Source organism: Chenopodium album, chromosome 7, assembly GCF_948465745.1.
Source record: "Chenopodium album chromosome 7, dcCheAlbu1.1, whole genome shotgun sequence".
Classification (NCBI taxonomy): domain Eukaryota; kingdom Viridiplantae; phylum Streptophyta; class Magnoliopsida; order Caryophyllales; family Amaranthaceae; genus Chenopodium; species Chenopodium album.
Genome location: NC_137840.1, coordinates 69,810,106 through 69,830,066, shown reverse-complemented (window position 1 = coordinate 69,830,066; position 19,961 = coordinate 69,810,106). Strand labels below are relative to the sequence as shown.

At 36.2% G+C, this 19,961-nt stretch overlaps 2 protein-coding genes across 4 annotated transcripts in view; one reads left to right on the top strand and one right to left on the bottom strand.

Moving 5' to 3' along the window:
• The first annotated feature begins 1,335 nt into the window (after positions 1–1,335).
• Positions 1,336–3,041, top strand: LOC145638264 (UDP-glycosyltransferase 91C1-like). The gene is made up of 2 exons (XM_081689228.1): positions 1,336–1,659; positions 1,899–3,041. The coding sequence occupies exons 1-2, from the start codon at positions 1,336–1,338 to the stop codon at positions 2,964–2,966; spliced, it is 1,392 nt and encodes a 463-aa protein (XP_081545354.1). The 3' UTR covers positions 2,967–3,041.
• A 4,135-nt stretch (positions 3,042–7,176) lies between these two features.
• LOC145639336 (BEACH domain-containing protein B-like) overlaps positions 7,177–19,961 on the bottom strand; it is a 28,342-nt gene continuing 15,557 nt past the window's right edge. For 2 of the 3 annotated variants that reach the window (XM_081690555.1, XM_081690558.1), the window contains 20 exons: positions 19,599–19,787; positions 19,254–19,515; positions 18,967–19,158; positions 18,674–18,892; positions 16,237–16,413; positions 15,595–15,710; positions 14,202–14,666; positions 13,903–14,116; positions 12,853–13,074; positions 12,259–12,732; positions 11,868–12,185; positions 11,329–11,781; positions 11,197–11,243; positions 10,977–11,070; positions 10,568–10,774; positions 10,353–10,478; positions 9,840–10,211; positions 9,520–9,751; positions 8,488–9,233; positions 7,177–8,247 (listed from right to left, as the gene is read on the bottom strand). In XM_081690555.1, coding sequence (XP_081546681.1) covers positions 8,530–9,233; positions 9,520–9,751; positions 9,840–10,211; positions 10,353–10,478; positions 10,568–10,774; positions 10,977–11,070; positions 11,197–11,243; positions 11,329–11,781; positions 11,868–12,185; positions 12,259–12,732; positions 12,853–13,074; positions 13,903–14,116; positions 14,202–14,666; positions 15,595–15,710; positions 16,237–16,413; positions 18,674–18,892; positions 18,967–19,158; positions 19,254–19,515; positions 19,599–19,787 — 5,083 coding nt within the window. In that variant the 3' untranslated portion in view covers positions 7,177–8,247; positions 8,488–8,529. Of the gene's footprint in view, positions 8,265–8,487; positions 9,234–9,519; positions 9,752–9,839; positions 10,212–10,352; positions 10,479–10,567; positions 10,775–10,976; positions 11,071–11,196; positions 11,244–11,328; positions 11,782–11,867; positions 12,186–12,258; positions 12,733–12,852; positions 13,075–13,902; positions 14,117–14,201; positions 14,667–15,594; positions 15,711–16,236; positions 16,414–18,673; positions 18,893–18,966; positions 19,159–19,253; positions 19,516–19,598; positions 19,788–19,961 lie in introns of all 3 variants that reach the window. The other variant, XM_081690556.1, reaches the window with a different exon arrangement.

Here is a 19,961-nt window from a genome sequence, read left to right as displayed (position 1 = left end):
CTTACAGAAGTGTATTTACAAAGGAGTGACTTTTATGTGATTTCAGGTAGCTAAAATCTATTGTATACAATAAACGCGTAGTACATGCCAATAAAAGACTTCAAATTTGAAAACGACCCTTTCATGTTTGCTTTTTATTTTTTCCCTACTATTAAACTATACTGCAATTTAGAGCACTAGCTGGACATCCTTTTCAATTCATGACCAAATGCTATCATTGAGTGAAATAATTGCAAAGGGTGCATGAATATTTTAGCTTATCTGTCTAGCGTTCCTAACAAAGTTTATGTGGCACTAGACCCCTTTATATTGCGCCACATCATCTACTCAACTTCTTATTATGTTATTTCACAAGATTTGAATATGCAACCTCTAATTCTAGAGCTAAGCGTCTAGGCACCAAACTATTTGATATTTTGTGTTACTCTTTGATACAAAATGTTAATATGTATAACAAATTTAATTACAAGAAAAAAGGTAATGACCCAGGACATCCACCAGGCCCAAATACTAGTTACATCTTGAATTTGTGTTTCTTTAAAAGAAAAAAGAAAAAAACATCTTTTTTCAAAAAAAAAAAAAAAGAAAAAAACATCTTTTTTCAAAAAAAAAAAAAAAAGAAAAAAACATCTTGAATTTTGTTATCTGAACCTAAATGATACATATAAATATATCAAGTCTTTTTACAAATTCTTGCACATTTTATGGATTGATTGCCTTGCTTCTGCAAGAAATGGGTTCATCTCAATTTTTGCTGTGTACAATACAATTCATTCATGACAAATAAAATATAATACATCAAACTAAGAAAATATATGAAAATGTTTAGTAATTAGGAGCCTATTCTACTATTTTAGTGTTGCTATTTGAATACTCTACTTGATCTTTAATTTCCATATTAGCTGCTTGATCTAGAATACTTGTGTAATACAAAGTATGTTTTAATCTTGTTTAGATATAATATGATCATATGGAAATTATGGTATTACTAAAAACAGCTATTACACAATCAGATTTCTGTCAATGATTTGGAAGATCAATGTAATGCCTATAATATTCTGCAAAATTCGTCTTTTTTGATTATAATAGCATTATCATATCAACCCATATCAATTTGATAAGATATGTTTTCTTTTGACCAAACAAAGAGAACTATAATCTTGTATTACATCCTAGTGGTCTTAGAGTTCATCTAACTATGGCACCCAACTTTAGCATATTAGTCAAAGACGGCGTTGTATTAAATTGACATCAGTTTGGTAAAGCGTTGTATGAATATCCTCGATTCCCTGACTTACATATATCGATCTACAACAATCCTGATTTTGCATAGCCATGGAGAAATGCTCATCTCTTAAGGTTGTTATGATTCCGTGGCTAGCCATGGGACACTTGATACCGTTCTTAGAACTCTCCAAGTGCTTAGCTAAGAAGGGTGTTACTGTGTTTTTCATAACAACTCCTAAGAATATCAAAAGACTACCAAAAATTCCAGCAAATTTGTCGTCTTTCATAAACTTGATTAGCATCCCTCTGCCTCATCTTGATCGCGTTCCTGATGATGCAGAGTCCTCTATGGATGTGCCTGGCACTTTGCAGCCCCTTTTGAAGAGCAGGTTCGATTTGTTGGAAGGTCCTATCACTGCTTTCTTAGAAGAGGTAAGATAAAAGTACTTAACTTTTTGACTTTAGAGCTCAATTGTGATCATTAGTTATTCTTGTTAGTTTCAATGTTAATAGTATCTTCATGTGATTTATTGTTTTTTAGATTGAGTTGTTGCAGAACTAGATCAGAATTTGTTAGATTGTGAGTTTGTGACAATTGATTTCGAAAGTTGGGAGTTGGAAGAATAGGAAGATCTTTAATCCTTACTGAGTAGTTTGAGTTAATGTTGTAGGTAAGACCAGATTGGATTCTCTATGATTTCACTTCTTATTGGATCCCTCCAATTGCTGCTAAAATTGGCTCTTCTTGTGCATACTTAGCTCTATTCAATGCTGCAACCTTGTCCTTCATGGGACCTCCAGCCGAACTCTTAGCCAACACTCGATTAGCCCCTGAGGACTTTACTAAGGTTCCTGATTGGATTCCTTTTGAATCAGACATTGCTTATAGGCTTCATGAGGTGATGAAGTTCATGCATTCAGTTGATGCAGATATCGCGACACCAGATACAGTACGGTTTGGTGCCTCTATTGCAGGATGTGATGTTGTATGTATCAGAACCTTGCCTGTGTTTGAACCTACATGGCTTGAGCTCCTTAGTAAGCTCTATGAAAAAACAATACTCCCTATTGGTTGTCTTTTTCCTGATTTTTTGGTTGATGGTGAACAATCAGACAACGACGAATGGATATTGCTTAAGAAGTGGTTAGACCAGCAGAAATCAGATTCTGTGCTGTATGTTGCACTTGGGAGTGAGTCTACTTTAAGTCAAGAAGAACTCGAGGAGTTGGCTTTTGGGTTGGAGCTATCCGGTATACCATTTATCTTGGTCCTCCGCGATCCACCTGGATTGGCTAAAAATGTGTTGGATATGCTTCCAGAAGGGTTCAAAGATCGAGTAGCTAATCGAGGGCTGGTTCACCTAGGCTGGGCTCCGCAGTTGAAGATATTAAGTCACCCCTCAATTCGCGGTTTTTTCACACATTGTGGGTGGAACTCAGTGGTTGAGGGTCTTGGACTTGGGCGCGTAATGGTACTTTTCCCTGTGATGAATGACCAAGGGCTGATTGCTAGGTTGTTGGTGGGGAAAGGACTTGGGGTGGAGGTTGCACGCGATGAGCAAGACGGGTTGTTAAGAAGGGAGTTTGTAGCCAAGGCAGTGCGGTTGGCAATGGTTGAGAAAGAGGGTGAAGCATTAAGGACCAAGTGTAGGAGAATGAAAGATGTTTTTGGTGACAAGAACTTGAGTGGTCAATATATTGAGGACTTTATCCATTATCTAGAAGAAAACAAGAAGTGAAATTGATGGTGTTTAGTACTTTGTAGATCACTATAATCTATTCAAGGTATAGAATATTGCTCGGTTTGAATACAATTCATTAGTTGGCTAAGATTATTAGCTCAAGAAAGTAATAAACAAGGAAATATGAAAGTACTTGGTGGTATTGATACATGTTCAGCTATCTATCGGTTTTCTATTGGGGAAATCTAGATTAATTACGTAATATGTTTTGAATAAATAGTGATCTCATTGTATTTTCATTTCGTGTAGTAGTAGATTAGACAAAATAAGTAAAGTTAAATCTCGTAACGTTGGGTCAAAGCACGTAAAGCCAAAAAGTTGTCTAAAATGCATCATTTCAAAGTTTAGCTACTTAACGGTCTTAACTAAAACGAATTTAACCATTGGTGATTAACGTAATTCCAACCCACCAAATTAAGTATGCATTTGGACACATTAATAAGGAGTATTATACAAGTATATGTTACAATACTAGTCTCACTATATACTCCCTTTGTCCCTTATTGTTTGCCCCAATTTCCTTTTTAGATCGTCCTTTAATTTTAAATTATTTTATTTTTGAACATATTAGACCACACCTTTACTCTCACAACCACTCCATTAACCCAATACACCTTTGTTTCTCATCATTTCTTTCCAACCAAAAATTAATAAAATTACATTATCTCTATGGAGAATAGAGAGAGTACCAACTTCACGATTAGTACTCCGTAATACAAAGTAGAAATGAAGAAAATTAAACTTTAATACTAGTTCTCCTTTTGTGATTAATAATGGTAGAATTTGTTATATACACTCGGGTATACCGTACACCCATCAAACCTAATGTCAATTTTTGTTCTTCATTTTAAGGAAAATTTGTTAATTACTACCTCAGAAAGAGCTCCCTTGTTAATTACTACCCGTAAAAAAAAAGTTTCTAATTACTACCCCACATTCAACATAATTGCACCGATTACTGCCCAAGTGCTATTTCCGGTGACTTAACTCAACATATGACGTCATAACCCAATTGTAACCACACACTAACCTAACTAAAGTTAAATAAACCTAACCCACCCAAAATTTTTAAAAAATTACCCCCAATTAATTACCCCCCCCCCCACTTATTACCTCACCTAACTGGCGAAAAAAAAAAAAAAAGGTTAATTCTTCTTTTCTTCTTCTGATCTCTTCTTCATCTTCTTCCTTAGCAAAACTCCATTAAAACCTAGAATTACAATTCGCTTGCGAAGCAAAATCAGTGAAAGCTCACAATATTTGCCCTAACTAACAAAGTAATCTGGTTGTGAACTTGGGTTCCAATTGAATTTTGCCTTTCTCATTCTCTGCTCTCAGTTTCTGCCTTTCTTCCACAAGCCTTAGTATGATGTCCCTTTGCCATTGAGTCATTTCTTCATCATGCCAGTAAAAATAATTACATCCCCTACTGTTTGTTTCTGCATCGAAATCTGGGCAAGCAACAAATCGTCTTCCTGGATTCTCTTTTGTCCAAGAGGTCATCAATGAAGTGTGTAATCCGCACGCACCTACAAAGCCTAGTACTTGGTCGAGCAAGTTGCATACTCATCTTCAATCTAAACCAATTGATATTGAAGGTTAAATTCTGCTCAATTGTTCAATTGTGTAAAAAACCCAAATTTACACACAAAACCCTAAATAATTTGTTCAATTATCACAAGATTAGGGGAAACAAATCATTTACCTTTTCAAAAGTGTTGCTTTTGCAAGCAGAAATGCGCGAATCACCAGGAGGATGAACACTTACGTGATTTACAGAGGAAAGGATGAGAGGATTTGGGTGAAAGATCCGTTGAGAAGTTCAGTTGGCTTCTCTCAATTGATTTTATATCAACTGAGTTGTTGGGGTAAATTTCTTAGTTAATTTGTGTTAATTAAGGTTAATTAGGGGGTAATTAGGGGATAAAAGGTTATAATTTGGGTGGGTTAGGTTTATTTAACTTTAGTTGGGTTAATATATGGTTACACTTGGGTTATGACGTCATATGTTGAGTTAAGTCACCGGAAATAGCACTTGAGTAGTAATCGGTGCAATTATGTTGAATGTGGGGTAGTAATTAGAAACTTTTTTTTTTTACGGGTAGTAATTAACAAGGGAGCTCTTTCTAAGGTAGTAATTAACAAATTTTCATCATTTTAATGATAAAATAAAAAACAATCATCAAAATGAGAACAAATATTCATGGATATACGATATAGCCGAGTGTATATAACAACCTCTCTAAACTTATTACGGAGTTTCTCCGTATCAAGTATGATGTTGCGATGTTGGATAGAGAGAGAAACGAAGGAAGTAACAACAAACTTCAACCACCATAACTGAAACTTGAACTATACCACTCATGAGATTTCCCGCCTCCACTTTCTCTCTCTTCCTCCACCATCACCACCACCACCAACAGCAGATCCGACAACTCGCTTTCTCTCTCTTCTACTCAACAACCGCTAAACCTAACTACCAACCACCCATCAAAAACACCCAATCATACCCAAATCATTTTATCCCCCAATTTTTCTCCCTCGCTAAAACCCTAACTCAAAACCCTAGAAATTTCAAAGCCCTTTCCCAATTGGATTTTCTTTTATCCCATTCCAAATTGTTCGATTCTGTTACTTCGGTTGCAATTATTGAGGGTCTTTGCCGATTGAAGAAGCTCAATCGGGCAAAAGCTGTGTTCTTGCATTTGAAGGACAATTTGAAGGTATCCCCTTATTTTGCATTTAGTTTAGTTTTTGATTGTATGTTTAAAGATGAGAAATCAGATGATGTTGAGGTTCAATGGGGTGAGATTAGTAATGGGTATGAAATTAATTTGACAGATTATGTGATTTATGTGTGTAAATGTGGTGATTTGGATGAGATTAAGAATGTATGTGAGAGAATTTTGATGGGTAGTAGGGTTTTAGGGAGGCAGAGTTTTGTGGCTTTGATTGGGGTTTTGTGTAGATGTAATGAGGGTTCGATGGCGAAATCGGTGCTTCATGAAATGTATTGTAGGGGGTTTAGGGTTGATGATGTTACATACATTGTGTTATTTCAATGTTTATGTAGAAATGGGGATTTGGATTCAGCTGATTGGGTACTTAGGAAAATGGTTAAAGGGGGTTTTGATGTTGATGTGTGTGTATATGGAAGCTTCATGCATGGTTTATGTAAAGAAGGGAAGTTCCGGGAGGCGAGGAAGTTGTTTGACAAGTTGATAAAGAGAGATGGTGTTAGTGGGTCTAAAGCCGCGTTCTTGAAGGAGAGGAGGAGGGCGATTTTTCAGCTGAATTATAAGGGAGAAATTCCTGAAATGATGGTATATGAGATGTATTTTCGGTCTTTGTGTGCTGTGGGAAAGCTTGATGATGCGGAATTGTTGTTGAAGAAGATGATGAAAAAGAGGTCCATGGCACAGGTTTGTGTATATGGATCTTTCATCAAGGCGCTGTTTAGGGTTGGTAGAGAGGAAGACGCTCTCAAGTTCTTCCATGTTGAGTGCAAGAAGGGGCTCGTTTGCTCTGATGATCTTGCAAGATATGTCTTTGTGCAGCTGTGCAATAAAGGTGAAGTTGACAGTGCTATAAAGGTTTTCAATGAACTCTCTAGGAAAGGCGCGTTTATCAATACTGTCATCCATTGCAATTGTTTGTTGAGTAGTCTCTGGGGTGCAGGGAGGATCGTGGAAGCAGAGAAATATTTTGAAAGGATGTACCACGGGGACCTGGCACCTCCAAATTTAGCAACATACAGACTTATGGTTTGCGGATTTTGCAATGGTGGTAATGAAAGAAAAGCACTTGATATGTTTGAAGAAATGCTGTCAAAAAATATCCCTATAGATAGGTTCATATGTGAAACTCTTCTTACTTCACTCTGCAACCAAGGACGGCTTGCAGAAGCATATAAATACCTTGACGCCATGACTAGAAGTGGCTCTTTAGTTTCGTATACAGTTTGGAAAAGGATGTTTTATTCGTTGGTCAGCAATGAAGAGCAGCTCTTTGATTAGCAATAGATAAGGAATGAAAACATGTTAAGATTTAGATCTGATATTCGAGTATATTTACAAACTTTAGACTGAGTAGTGTCCTTGATCCATATCAACCCCTCATGAGAGTCATGGCTACACTCAACTTGATAGCATCAAAGGGTATGGAGACCATACAGGCAGAAAAACTGCATTTAACCACGTTACTTTCATTTCTGGTAAACATAATAGAATCAGAATATCTATCTAATCAGCAAATTCTAATAGCCGCGATAATAAGTCGCAATTTTAAACTTTACTCAATCGGTTAATCCAACCTGAATTTAAATTCTGTTGACATACTTTGAATTAAGTTAGAACCGTTGTTGGAAGGGTGTACTGTGATACCTTTATGATTCTCCATGATTTTTAGTAGGAATTTTCTTTTCTTTTTTTAATACATTGCAAAATAATATACTACTCCATCGTACCACTGAACAGAGTATAATAACAGCCCTGTATCAATCACTACGCTGTGTTTTTATCGAAAAATACGAAAAAGAAAGAAAATTTGATGAAATATTGGACTCTAGCGTGGCTTACTCTTGGCTTGAGGCAAATTATGACCATCGTATAGCAGAAGCAGCAAAGTACTTGAACTTGAGAAAAAGTAATAGAGCCAGAGGTGGTCTTACATCAGCCTAGATGAGTAGATGGTCACAAGTCTCACAACCTTAAATTATTACGAGCTGAGACAATAAAAAATTCTAAAGGACTAAAGAACCAAAAAAAGCAAAATCACCAATAAATAAGAAGAGGAAAAAAAAAATGATACAACACAAAAATGGCTTTTCTATTATGAGAGAATGATTTGTCTCGTCTGTACAAAGTTTGGGGTTAGCTTAACGCTGCTGCTATAGAAGGGTATTGACCAAGCTAATGCTACGATCCTATATCAATGATTTACGTCATCTTGCTGACTTAATATGTGACACATTTTTCTTCTCTGTAACAATATGTTGATATACAGTTTCAGTTGATAACAATATGTAGTTTGGAGGTTTACAAGGCAATGCAATGCATGAATCTGAGGCAGCCTTTCGCCAGTGCTCAGCATGAAAGAACAAGGCGAGATAGTTGGCTTCTGCCACATCCTTGCAGTCATTGTATACTTGAAGTTATTGCTACAGCTGTTCGTATGATCCTTTTGCAAGTACACAAGTTCCACTTAAAAAGAAAATTATGAGCACCAGAGCAGCAATTTTTTCCAGGGACAGGCACTCCTAAATGTTATTGATACGGTCCTGCAGAAGAAACAAGCCTTTTTTTCTCATTAAACCTATTGTTGCATTATTACTTAATATGCAGCTGTAATTTACTGACAAGTACACAAGTAATAAAGCTTTGTTATAAACCCAAAAATTAATTGTCAAAAAAAAACAATTAAATTTAATGTTATGCTGTGAACTGTTTAAAACATAATAGTGCAGTGCAGACTAAACGATTTAAGAGAAGCTTTAGTATCTCAAGTAAGATGAGCATACCTTAAACAAACTATCACAATAGATGCTGCTTCAATAGACGGTCTATCCAGCAACTGAAGATTTTGATTTTATATTCCGGGGCAGGCCACCCCCCCTTCTTTGTTGAGGGTTTTCTATAGAATACACAAGAAGATTTCCTTCTTTTGTGCCAGCCAAAAAGCATTCTTCAGGAGTAACTGTGAGTGACGTTATAACCTTACCTATCCCAGGATATTTTTTCACAACTTCCAGGGAGTTCATAGAGCGTAAAACTATTTGTCCTTGATCACCTGCGCAAACCAAGAAATCGCCACAAGCACTGAGTTTTATACAGCTGAGGCGCCCATATGACTCCAAACTTGCTATGTGTTTTCCATTAATTGAGTAAAGGTGCAGGCTTAAATCATCATCAGAATATAGCACAATTCGTCCATGCCGTGATACAACAAGCTTTGTCAATGCACTACCAGATGGATGACGAAGAGACCGTACATATCGTCCCTCTCGTAGGGTATGAAAAACACATGTTCCATCCTTCGACCCACTGATAACTATGTCAAGCTCCATGCTAACATATAAGCATGTAATTATATCATCATGTCCACAAAGAATATGAAAAGGGGTCTCCGAAATGACATAATCTTTACGGACGATGTCACTTTGACTGCTTCGAACTCTCTTGTCCACTGTTCTAGAACGACAGACCTCCCACACCATTATTGTAGTGTCATAGCTCCCAGTAGCAAGTATACTTCCTTCAGAAGACACTGCATCAAAACAAGTAGCATGTATGACAGTAATTCAGACATTGCTTTTCTTATATAATTGTCCTATACATGAATAGATAATATTTCAATTCACACAGTATTTACGATTTAGCAGTTCAGAATATAAAAATTGATGTAATTGAATATGCAGTTTCCACAGCTCAAAAAACAATTTCTAAATAAACAATGATGTTTTAAAAACTGGATCATGGAGTTGCAACCAAATGTCGTGAAAGGAGAGGAAACAAGATATAAAATCTAGCTACAAAATGAGTATGATATATACCTGCAACACTGCTAACCACATCTTTATGACGTCTAATGCTCTGAACCACTCTTCCATCAGATAGAGATACTAGCTGAAAACTATTGTCCCAGTTGCCACAGGATACTAAAAAATTCTCTGAAGGTGTTTGCAAAGTAGCAAAGCATTGGGCTCCAAGTTTAGCAGTTTCAGCCAAAGAACTTCCAATATTACGAGGAGGGAGAACATCAGAACCAATCTCAAAGAATGGATCCTACACAAGGTTTTATAACTTTGTCAAATTACTGCAGAAAATAATCATCAGAATGCTTTAAAATTTAAATTGTTGATAGTCATCAGACCTGTGATCCAGAAAATGTGAAATTGCCACCAGACTGCAGTTGGGTTGTCAACCACGTCTTAACAGACATTGTAAGGCCCTGATTAACTAGGATGACATTAGAGTCAAATACATTTACATACAATAGTGCTGATGGAGAATGATTGAAGCTAGAAACAATCGATGTCAAATTTATAGAACCAGGAGCAAAACGTAAAGGTTGAGCAATTGGAATTGGTGGTCCTCTTCTTGGATGCTTCTTCCGAAAAATCTGGATTGGAGTTTGTCCAAAGTTAGCAATTTGATCTTCAATAGCTGATCTTTGCAATTCATCTTCCATTATTTCAAGATCAACAGCACCTTCATAAGTTAAATAGTAAAAGATATTTGCCGCCTGCAACATCCAAGAAGATAAAGCTGAACTTATAACAACCAAAAATAAAAAATTAATAAATGTCAACCAGTTTAATGAACCGTTTCAACTCTCTCTACAAGAGGGTCCTGTGAGGGGAGTCAATGATTAACATTATTATACCTCTACAGCAGGCTTCCCTCTCTGCTTGTAACCAAATATTAGGTCAATCCACAGATGTAGATTTGAGCTAACAAATTCACTTTCTAAAGCCTCCCGATTTCTGTAAATAAATTCTTCTGCCGATCCCTGAAACAAATGAAGCATAAAATTTTTTTAGATGCCAGAACACGCAATTAAGCTTATTTAAACTCTACAAATTACAAAAAAGTTAGAACCTTGGCCCACGGGGGAAGGCAAACATCACCAATGGGTTCACCATCCTGTTTAACACCCAGATGGTAGGAATTTGAATTAACAAGAAACTCTGGCATGTAAAAGAACTCAGGAACTAGTTCTTTTACATCACTTGTATTAGACAAGCAGTTGCGGAATGTGCCTTCAATGCTCTGGAATAGACGATCTGCGTGGTCAAATTTACCTCCCTGAACAAGAATTTGTGTAAGCACAAATTTGAATGTGGTAGAAAGAATAGAAAGAATACAAAAAAAATGCCTAAACAGGATGATTTAAACAAGACTTAAAAGTTGAACCTAAAAATCTAGATGTTAATATATGCATAGCAAATTGATTGGACCAAAAATTGACACAGATAACCAAAACTCCACTCTTCCACAGTCTACACACCTGTAGATTCCGATGCAAGGCAGTGAATGGCTCAAGCCTAATAAGGTAATAGAGCACACTCCCCATGCTGGAATAATGAGAACCATAATAGAAACTGCAACAAAAGAATTATTTTTCCCATGTTAGCTATTGATCTTATCCACATTGCTATATTTCCCTTTGCCCTTTGGGAGAGCAATTTATCATCAAAATTTATTGTTTGATCAGCCACAGATTATACCTGGGAATATCAGGATCAGAGAAATTTTGGTATCTATCCTCAAAAACCTGCAGAGATATCAAGTAGAAAATAAGGATCAACACATGTAAGTTAATATTATTTACTATCTAACTAGATATGAGAGCCACAAACCTCAAATCTTTTGGGATCCAGTGCTCCCACAGGCTTTGATAGATCCCTAAAAGTTGAGGACTTGTTGTAGTCAAGTGTCTCTGAAGTATAATCAGCCAGTACCCATGGAAAGACAGGATATTGCGTCAAGTCATTATAAGACCTTCCAGCAAGCGTGTTAAGAATCATAAGGTATTCGAAGTTGGTTATTTCCCTCTTCCTCCAGCTTTCCCTAGCAGTTTCAGCCATCTCTTGAGCCAAACGTCTATCAACAAAGGAGATAACCCCAGTACGGTCCTTGGTACTTCCCTTGGGAAACAGTAACTCATTTCTGGTGACAACTATTAGGCTTCCAACATCTTTCGCCATCTTCTGTGAAGAAAAATTGAAGAAAACTGGAGCAACAGAATTGCTGAAGAAAATCTCAACTGCAGTGTATTGAAGCAGATACCGAGTCCAGTGCACTGCTTTTATCTACAGCCAGACATTAAAACAATTGTAAAAACAGTGTAGCAGCACACACAGAGAAATTTCAAAGGCAAAGATACAACTTAATATACCTTGGAGACTTCCCACCTCCAATGCCTTTTGATGCCTTTCATCTGCTTCTCCAAAGTATCAATGGCTTTATGCTTCTCAGAAATTATATTGGCATCTGTTGGAATTTTCAGAAATTTCAGTTTCTCAGCTTCGTTTGACTGATGAGTTGTCTCGGATTCAGAATTTTTGAAAGACTCAAAAGTTCTAAAAACTGTGGACCCTGCAGTGCCTTCCACCAGATATTCACCAAAGAAATGTAAGACATTTTTTAAGATCGCCAAGTGTCCAGCTAACTTTCTCTTTGGAGTAACCATGATGCAGGGTACAGTCATAAGAGCCTGCAATAAAACAAGAGGCAGATGAGAATACAGTGTATACATTTAAATTATCAGAACTTTCATGCTTAATTACCTGCCCACTATCTGTCTCAAAAGTAGGTGAAGAAGACTCTTTTCTTTCATGAACTGCATCCTTCTGTTCACCATCCTTCAACAGCTCAGAAAATTGGCCATCTGAAACCTCCTCAGAATTCATTCCCTGAGAGTCATTAGATTCATTATCACTTTCACTGGCTTCAGGGTTCACCTCATCAGTGATTCTGCGAATTCCTTTCAGCAATAAGCGTTTCATTTGCTCTGGAATAGGTACACCAGCACCAGAATTGTTTTCACAAGGTACAACTGCTGCTTCATTTTCTGAAACATTGGACGAAGGGTAACATAATTTCTCATCAAAATGATAATTCTGTCTCAACTTCAGTCTACGGCGCCATGCATCTTCTGTCTTATCAAGTTTCCAATGTCTTGCAACACAATTTGGAAAAGGATTAGCTGACCATGGCCCTCGTTCATCGATCAAATATCGAAAAACGTGCATCCATTTATCCTGATCAAATTAGAAGAATTAAAAAAAAAAAGTAGCAGAATAGCAATGCAACTACGATACACTATCTAAGCAACACAATATGCATCAATACTTAAACAACATGAAAAGAAGTATGCATACAGCAACAACTTGTTGCTCCTCATCACAAGCAAGTTGGAATGCAGCTCTCCTACTTTCGTCCAAAGCCAGTATTCCTCTTAAAGTGCTTTGCAACTCATCTTCAAATGCCTTTTTCTGGCCAGAATCTGTCAGTGTGTTCTCATCAATCCTAGTCTGCAAGTCAAGCAGCTGCCTCATGCGATCTGTCTTTAAATCTTTTATGAATTTTGCCTCATCAGAAGCCTAAGAAAATAATAAAGAAAAAAATTACTTCACGTGTTACAAAATACATGACGGCAAAGTCACAGGAGGTAAACAACTAAGAATAGCTTCTATAAAAATACTAATAATAATCTCCTATTTTCTGTTTTCTTTTGCAATCACATTATCACTGAATAATTATGAGACTTGTCCTTTAGAATTTTATAAAAGCATGCCTTTGAAATTAGGAGAAAAGAATAAATATTTATTAAAAAATCTACAAGGGAAAAGGCATATCACAATACATAACAACAGAATAAAAGGAGGTAAACAACTTAGAATGGCTTCAAATAATAATCTCCTTTTCACTTTTTTTTTTTCCCCTATCACATTGAAAAAAGTATGGAACTTCTCCCTTAAAATTTATATAAGCATGCCTTTGCAGTTGAGAGATATAATAAATATTTTATTAAAAAATTTACAAAGGAAAAGGCATATCACATACGCCGAGTTCATAAAACCAGGTAGGCAACTGAAGCCTATCAAAAGTTTGCCTATCCTTTTGTTTTGTACAAGATAGAAATAACCCCATCTCAGAATGAAACCACTAGTAACTCTAAAACGCAGCACTAGAGGTCTGGTTCCCAGATCCAAAGAAAAATTGATCTTTCTTAGCCAAATGTACTAAAGAAAAACATACAGCAGTTGTTCTTAATTTAAAATTTTCAACCAGCTAAACTTAAGCATCTCTCCAAAATTTAGATTCTTTCAATGAACCTTTTTTCTAGATTTTAACATCACTAGTTCTATCCCTGCATAAAAGCAATTTTAAGATTGATTAAGGCAATGCATAATTAAGATAAGACCTACCGCAATAAGTACTCTATCTTTCTGAATCAAATTGTGCACAGCACCCATTTCTGCAGTTGTAGTGCCAGGATCTGAAGACTCATTACCACTATTTATGCTAGTAGCAAGCAATGATTTCCCACCATTGACAGTTTCCCTGATCAAATGAGATATAACATGAAAACGATTGCCATCATCAAGCATCCCATATTGATACCTGACAGCCAGCAAAGACCTGCTCAAATAAAAGCAAGATGTCATAAATGTCCAACAATGCATCACATGGAGGACGAAGTACTCAAGATGCAACATAAATTTACCATATAAATAGCTGTAACCGGTTTCTGCTTTGCTCATCATCAGGCAGAAAAAGAGATGGCAAAAGTGGAATCACTTGCTGGACTCCTCGAGATGCTCTTTGCAGTGACGCTCTGCAAAGATATAAGATAACCAAGCGGAAAACTACCCTTGGACACTTCTCCCCTCTTAATAGCATAGCTTTGTCAACATTTTTACTTGATTTCCCTCCAAGTGCATTCCCAAGTCCTCCAGACACAACAACTGCAGCCATTTCAGCTGCAGGGATATTCAATGATTCAACCAAGCCACGTGCTCTTTGCCCCAAGGATGGCCCAGAAAAAGAAGTTGATTTAGGCATAGTCTTGCCAGGTCCCTTTCCATTCATCTCACTAATAACAACCCAAAGACAGTCATATAAGCTCCACCAGTTGTCATCAGCTATTACATCTTCATTGGCAGTAGGCAGCTTGTTTGCTGATGGATTTCTAAGGAGGAAATTATGCATACACTGTCAGCTTACTAGAAATAAAATGACATATTGCTTAGATGAGGATGTGAAACCACAAATGTCATATCTGCTGATACATCAGTTTATATATCTTCCTCAGTTACAGTCAACAACTAGTCTTAAGAATGAAGCAATTGAATTTGGAGAACTAAAGTCTCGGTAGTAGATGAAAATAACTGCCATCTAGAAACATGAAACACAATATGCGCTACGTGAAGTATATGGATTTGCATGAGCATGAGCATGAGGCATTTGATCGTAAAGGAATGGAGAAGGAAGATTTTTGTGGATGACTATACGGAATAATCATTTTTGGTTAATGTAGCCGACCCCACTTATGGGATTAGGGCTTTGATTGATTGATTGATTATGCTAGGTGAAAGAAGAAATTATACACACTGACTACATATGAAGCAAACCAATTCCTACAGGGCAAACGGTGCAAACACTTTGGGACAAGTATATATATCTAGAGTGCAAGCTGTGCAACCAACAGGAAAGAAAAGAGCTCCAACTTGCATAAATCTAAAGGAAAAGGAGTAAAAATGACATGCAGAGCCTTCTTTAGCCTGAAACACCTCTGTATCTTAAGGGAGAAGAAGGTCAACAAAACAAATTAAAATAACAGTAACAGAGAGATGCTTCATGTGATCTCCAGTTACATAATTATATAGCATTTTAATAACAAAGAGGAACAGGTAGGTATAAACATAAAAATAAGATAGATGGGGAGCAAGACTATAAAATTAAGTAAAACTAACATAATTTTATATGACTTAAAATAGCACCACACCAATATCAGTCTAAAAGATCAAGTTATTTAAAAAAAAAAAAAAAAAAAAAAAAAAAAAAAAAAATGTTAAAAAATTACTTTGTATACAATATAAGACACCAATTCAATTTACCTAGACATCCTTTCAACGGATTCTCCTTGCAATGCATCATGAAGAGCATCACCCAGGTCTGTGAAACCCTCTACATCAAGTTGATCTGGAGAAAACTCTGTGCTTGTTGCCGGAAACTGTAAGAAACAATTCATAAATCACTAACTTTTTCAAATTTCGGCAACAAAATCACACTAACCAGAAAATAGATTGCTGCATATATTATGATAACAAAAAAGGTCAGTTGCTAAGTGGCTAAGCGCTAACCAATAGGAAAGTACTTGATGAGCCTTTATAATAGAAGTGTCCAACCTTCATACTTTATATTTCATTTGAAGGATGACAAAAGGTAGGTATAGAACAAAAGAATTATACTTCATACATATAGCAGACCAAACTCAAGAAGACAGATGAGATGCTTTGCATCATTTAGTTGTGCAATAGAAACAACACCTCTGGAATATATATGTTTAACTAATTTCAGATGTGCAAGTCCCAAGACTCTCAACAAAGTTTATATTTGCTATCACTTCTTTCAAACAATACATCTTGACAGCCTCACTAACTAAAAGCTTTCAACTCAGAGAATACATCATATGAATAGATGCAGACATAATTTATTAAATAATAAATACAAGTAGTAGTTTCAGATAGATTGCATACCGGAAGCTTATGATCAATCTCAGATAGAAGCAACTCATCAATCAATTTCATGAAATACAAGGTATTATCACGACAAGGCTGAGATGCCAAAACATTTTCCTCGCGAGAGAATTCAATCAACTTCTGCAATAAATCCTCGAATATATCCCGAAGCAAGTAGTGGTATGAGACGCCAGCCTGCTAGACATTGAACTTATCAAGATCATGAATGACAACTTAAAGTAACCCAATCGATAAGAGTAGTGGATTATATTTACCCCATAAGTATTATTTTTTAATAAAAAAATAAAATTGCTATGGGAAATATTAAAAAGCAGGGAGACAGACAAGCCTAATATTCTGCTAACGGAATCTCTTCATCTCTCCTAATACATATAAAAACATGAGGCATCGAGGCAACATTACTTATTTAAATCAAGGTCACTTTGTTGTGTAAAGACCATTTTGTTAGAAATTCTCAACTTGTTCCTCAAAAAGCTGTTCCTTAAAAATGTGTTCTAAAAACACGACATGAAATTTCTTAGACTATTAAATTCATGGCATTAGCGGCATGTGCTGTTATCAAATCTATATCTACAAAATCCTGAGCTCTTGTCACTATAAATATATAGAATGAACTTTACTCTGCAATATTAGCAAGGTCCTGTAATTTGCATATTCAAACATATATATTTCAATTCTCAACAACAATGAAATGCAAAAAAGGTTCCAATTCATCAACATTGGTGGTGATGGCTAAATATAAGATACAGCGTATTACACTTGCAGGATACTGCGTCAGAACACTGCAACAATTACCACAATTGCAATTGCTAAAGAGAGAGGCAAAGCCATGAGGGTGTACAGTTCCCTAATGAAAATAGTCCTTTATAAGAAGAAACACTAGATCACATTCTCAATATCACTTAGAATATTAATTCCAGTTTTCACAAAGATGTGAGGAAAGTGAAAAATAACTATAAGAATTATTTATAAGTGGAGAAAAGAATTGAACTCATATAAAGTGAATGTAAAGTTCGGACATCAATTGAAACATACAAGAATGGAAAGGAGGGCAATCACTCCAACTCAAAGGGAGTCTTATTTACAGTGATTCACTTATTATTAAGGACACTTAAACCCACTTAGTATTCCATGATAATGCATGATATCAGTTTTTTTTTTTTTTTTTTCGTAATAACAAAAAAAAAAAAAAAAAAAAAAAAAAAAAAAAAAAAAAAAAAACTAATAGGGTTATCATGAGCCCCTTTCAAATAATTAAAACAGTAAGTCATATTGATGGCTTAATGCACTTCTTGCACCTTAAGTGCCTCACTCCCAAGGAAATAAGGATCCAAGACTCCCCCCATCCCCAGTGGATACTCAAGGGGAAGGGAAAAGTAAGGAGTGTTAAGCTTTTAATGGGTTTGGATTGTCGTTATCCAAGAAGCTGCGATGAGCAGTGCTTGAAAAACCACTAGGCGCTGAGGTGCAAGGCGAAAGGGGGTAAGCGCTTATTTTGGCCTGGGCGAGGCGTATTAATTAGGCGCACCTGAAGCAAATTTCTGCCAATATTTTTTTTACTGTTTATATAGTGCGCCTCACTTCGATGAGGTGCGCACCTAGGCGCTGCATAAGCCTTATCGACTCAGCGCGCCTTAGGCTTTTTTATACATTGGCAATGAGAAATATTTTTGACTGACTAGATTAATGATTTTTAGGGTTCATTGAGAGAGTTGTTTAACTTCTAATTTCAAATTAAAATTTTTTTTTTCTGTAGCTCGTTACATAGCTAAATAGTATAAATTGCATCAGCATTGATTACCAAAAAATAAAAAAACGAAACACGCATTCATAATTCAATGAAGATAAGAAAAAACCGAGGAGGAAGAAAAGGGGGGGGGGGATTTGGCTTAATCTAATTCAAGAAAAATTGATGCTTTTCATACATTTCTAATTGAAACGATAATATTGAAAAGCAAGGAAAGACTGACATTTAAGAGTAAGATTATTGATGGAAAAGAGAAAGAGGGGGGGACAAGAAGAAGTGGCCTGGGGATTTTAATCTATCATATGTTATAATTTGTCCTCTGTAGAAGGAAATATTGAATGAACTGATAGCAAACTATGAAATGATAGTAATTATATCCCTCTAGTTTAAAGTTTACATGAAGGCTCTATGGAAAGCATTTGTAGTACAAAATAAAGTTATGCATTCTGAAAATTTTCATCACCAGAAAATTAAATCACATGCACATACGAGTGATTTAGACATTTTACGACTAGTACCTAAATTATATTGATCTGTGCAGTTGCTGAATTTCTTTAATAGCAGAGATTTGGCAATGGGAGAGGTTAAGTAATTCAATTGGTTGTTTGCCCACTTATGTTACAAGACCAGAAGTACAGTATATATTACCATTGAAATGTTAACAAAGTAAAAAGAGTCAAGAACCACCTTTTCAAAATGCATGAGTATGAAATTGACTGTCTCCTCCAAATGTTGCCAGCCACCTTTCACAGAAAACAAATAGTAGCAAAGAACAACACAAAACAGTGTTCTCACAGAATTTAGTTCAATTATCTCGCTTTCACTTTGACCAACTGAATCCAGTTTATAATGCTTCACTACATCAAGCTCCATCGCAGCTGTCAGCCAGGCAGTCCATCCATACTCCTACATAGGCAGCCACAACATTAGATGATATAAGATACAAAAATGGCAAAAGATAAAAGCACATAAATAAGTACCATAAGTGATTCTATGTTCGACGGACTTGAATCAAGAAGATCAAGAAGATCTGTAATTATTTTGACTCTGGCCAATACATCTTTGCACTCTGACAGAAATTTGAAAATGAGAGCCAAAACCTGAGGAACAAAGAACTGAGAACTATTGCCCTTGCTTTTTTGACGTTCAGCAAGAGTTTGCTTCTGTACAACCTACAAATCCATACCATAGAAAACAGTCAGCATGAAGCAAGAAATCGATATTATTAATCACCAAAAACCAGAAAAGTATATCACCATATATTCACCTGCTTTGGGCTGGCACCACCAAGGAGTACATCAAACAAAGTGGCACATAAATGTTCTGTTAAAGGAAAACTGAATAATCTTTCAGAAATGGCCAAAACAGTGGGCTGTATTCTTGAATTGGTTCTCCTATTGATTTCTGAGAGAGATTTAGATCTTCCAACCGCAATGTTGAAAATTTTTAGTCCTTTCTTTTCAGATGGAATGCCAACCAAAAGCCTGCCTATGAATTGCAAGCTAAGCAATCTGATCGGCTCATTTGCTCTGATAAAAGGGAAAAAACATTCACTAAACGAAATGATTTTCTAAAAACAAATGAAATCTCAGAAGATCTGCAATAATCATACCTCTGCAGAAGATTTATGAATACATGACATCCACCAATGGAGTTCACCTGTTCAACAAATGGTGCCATAAGAGATTTCTGAGAGATAGCCCGAATAACCATGTGGAGAACATCCTCAACACATGCCATGTCCTGACTTATCTCAAAAAAGGCAACAAGTGCTCTGATATCCGATTCATCAATACATTGCCTGCAAAAAATGGTGAAAGTAAAACAACAATCTTAGACACATCGAGACAGATGATATGTGGAACCAGCTTGAGGAAAAAAAAAGGCCTCAATTACAGAACTTGGTGCAAACAAAGAATTAAACAACCTCTTCTTCTACAGCCAAGCCACAGCCCACCCCAACCAAAAGAGAAAA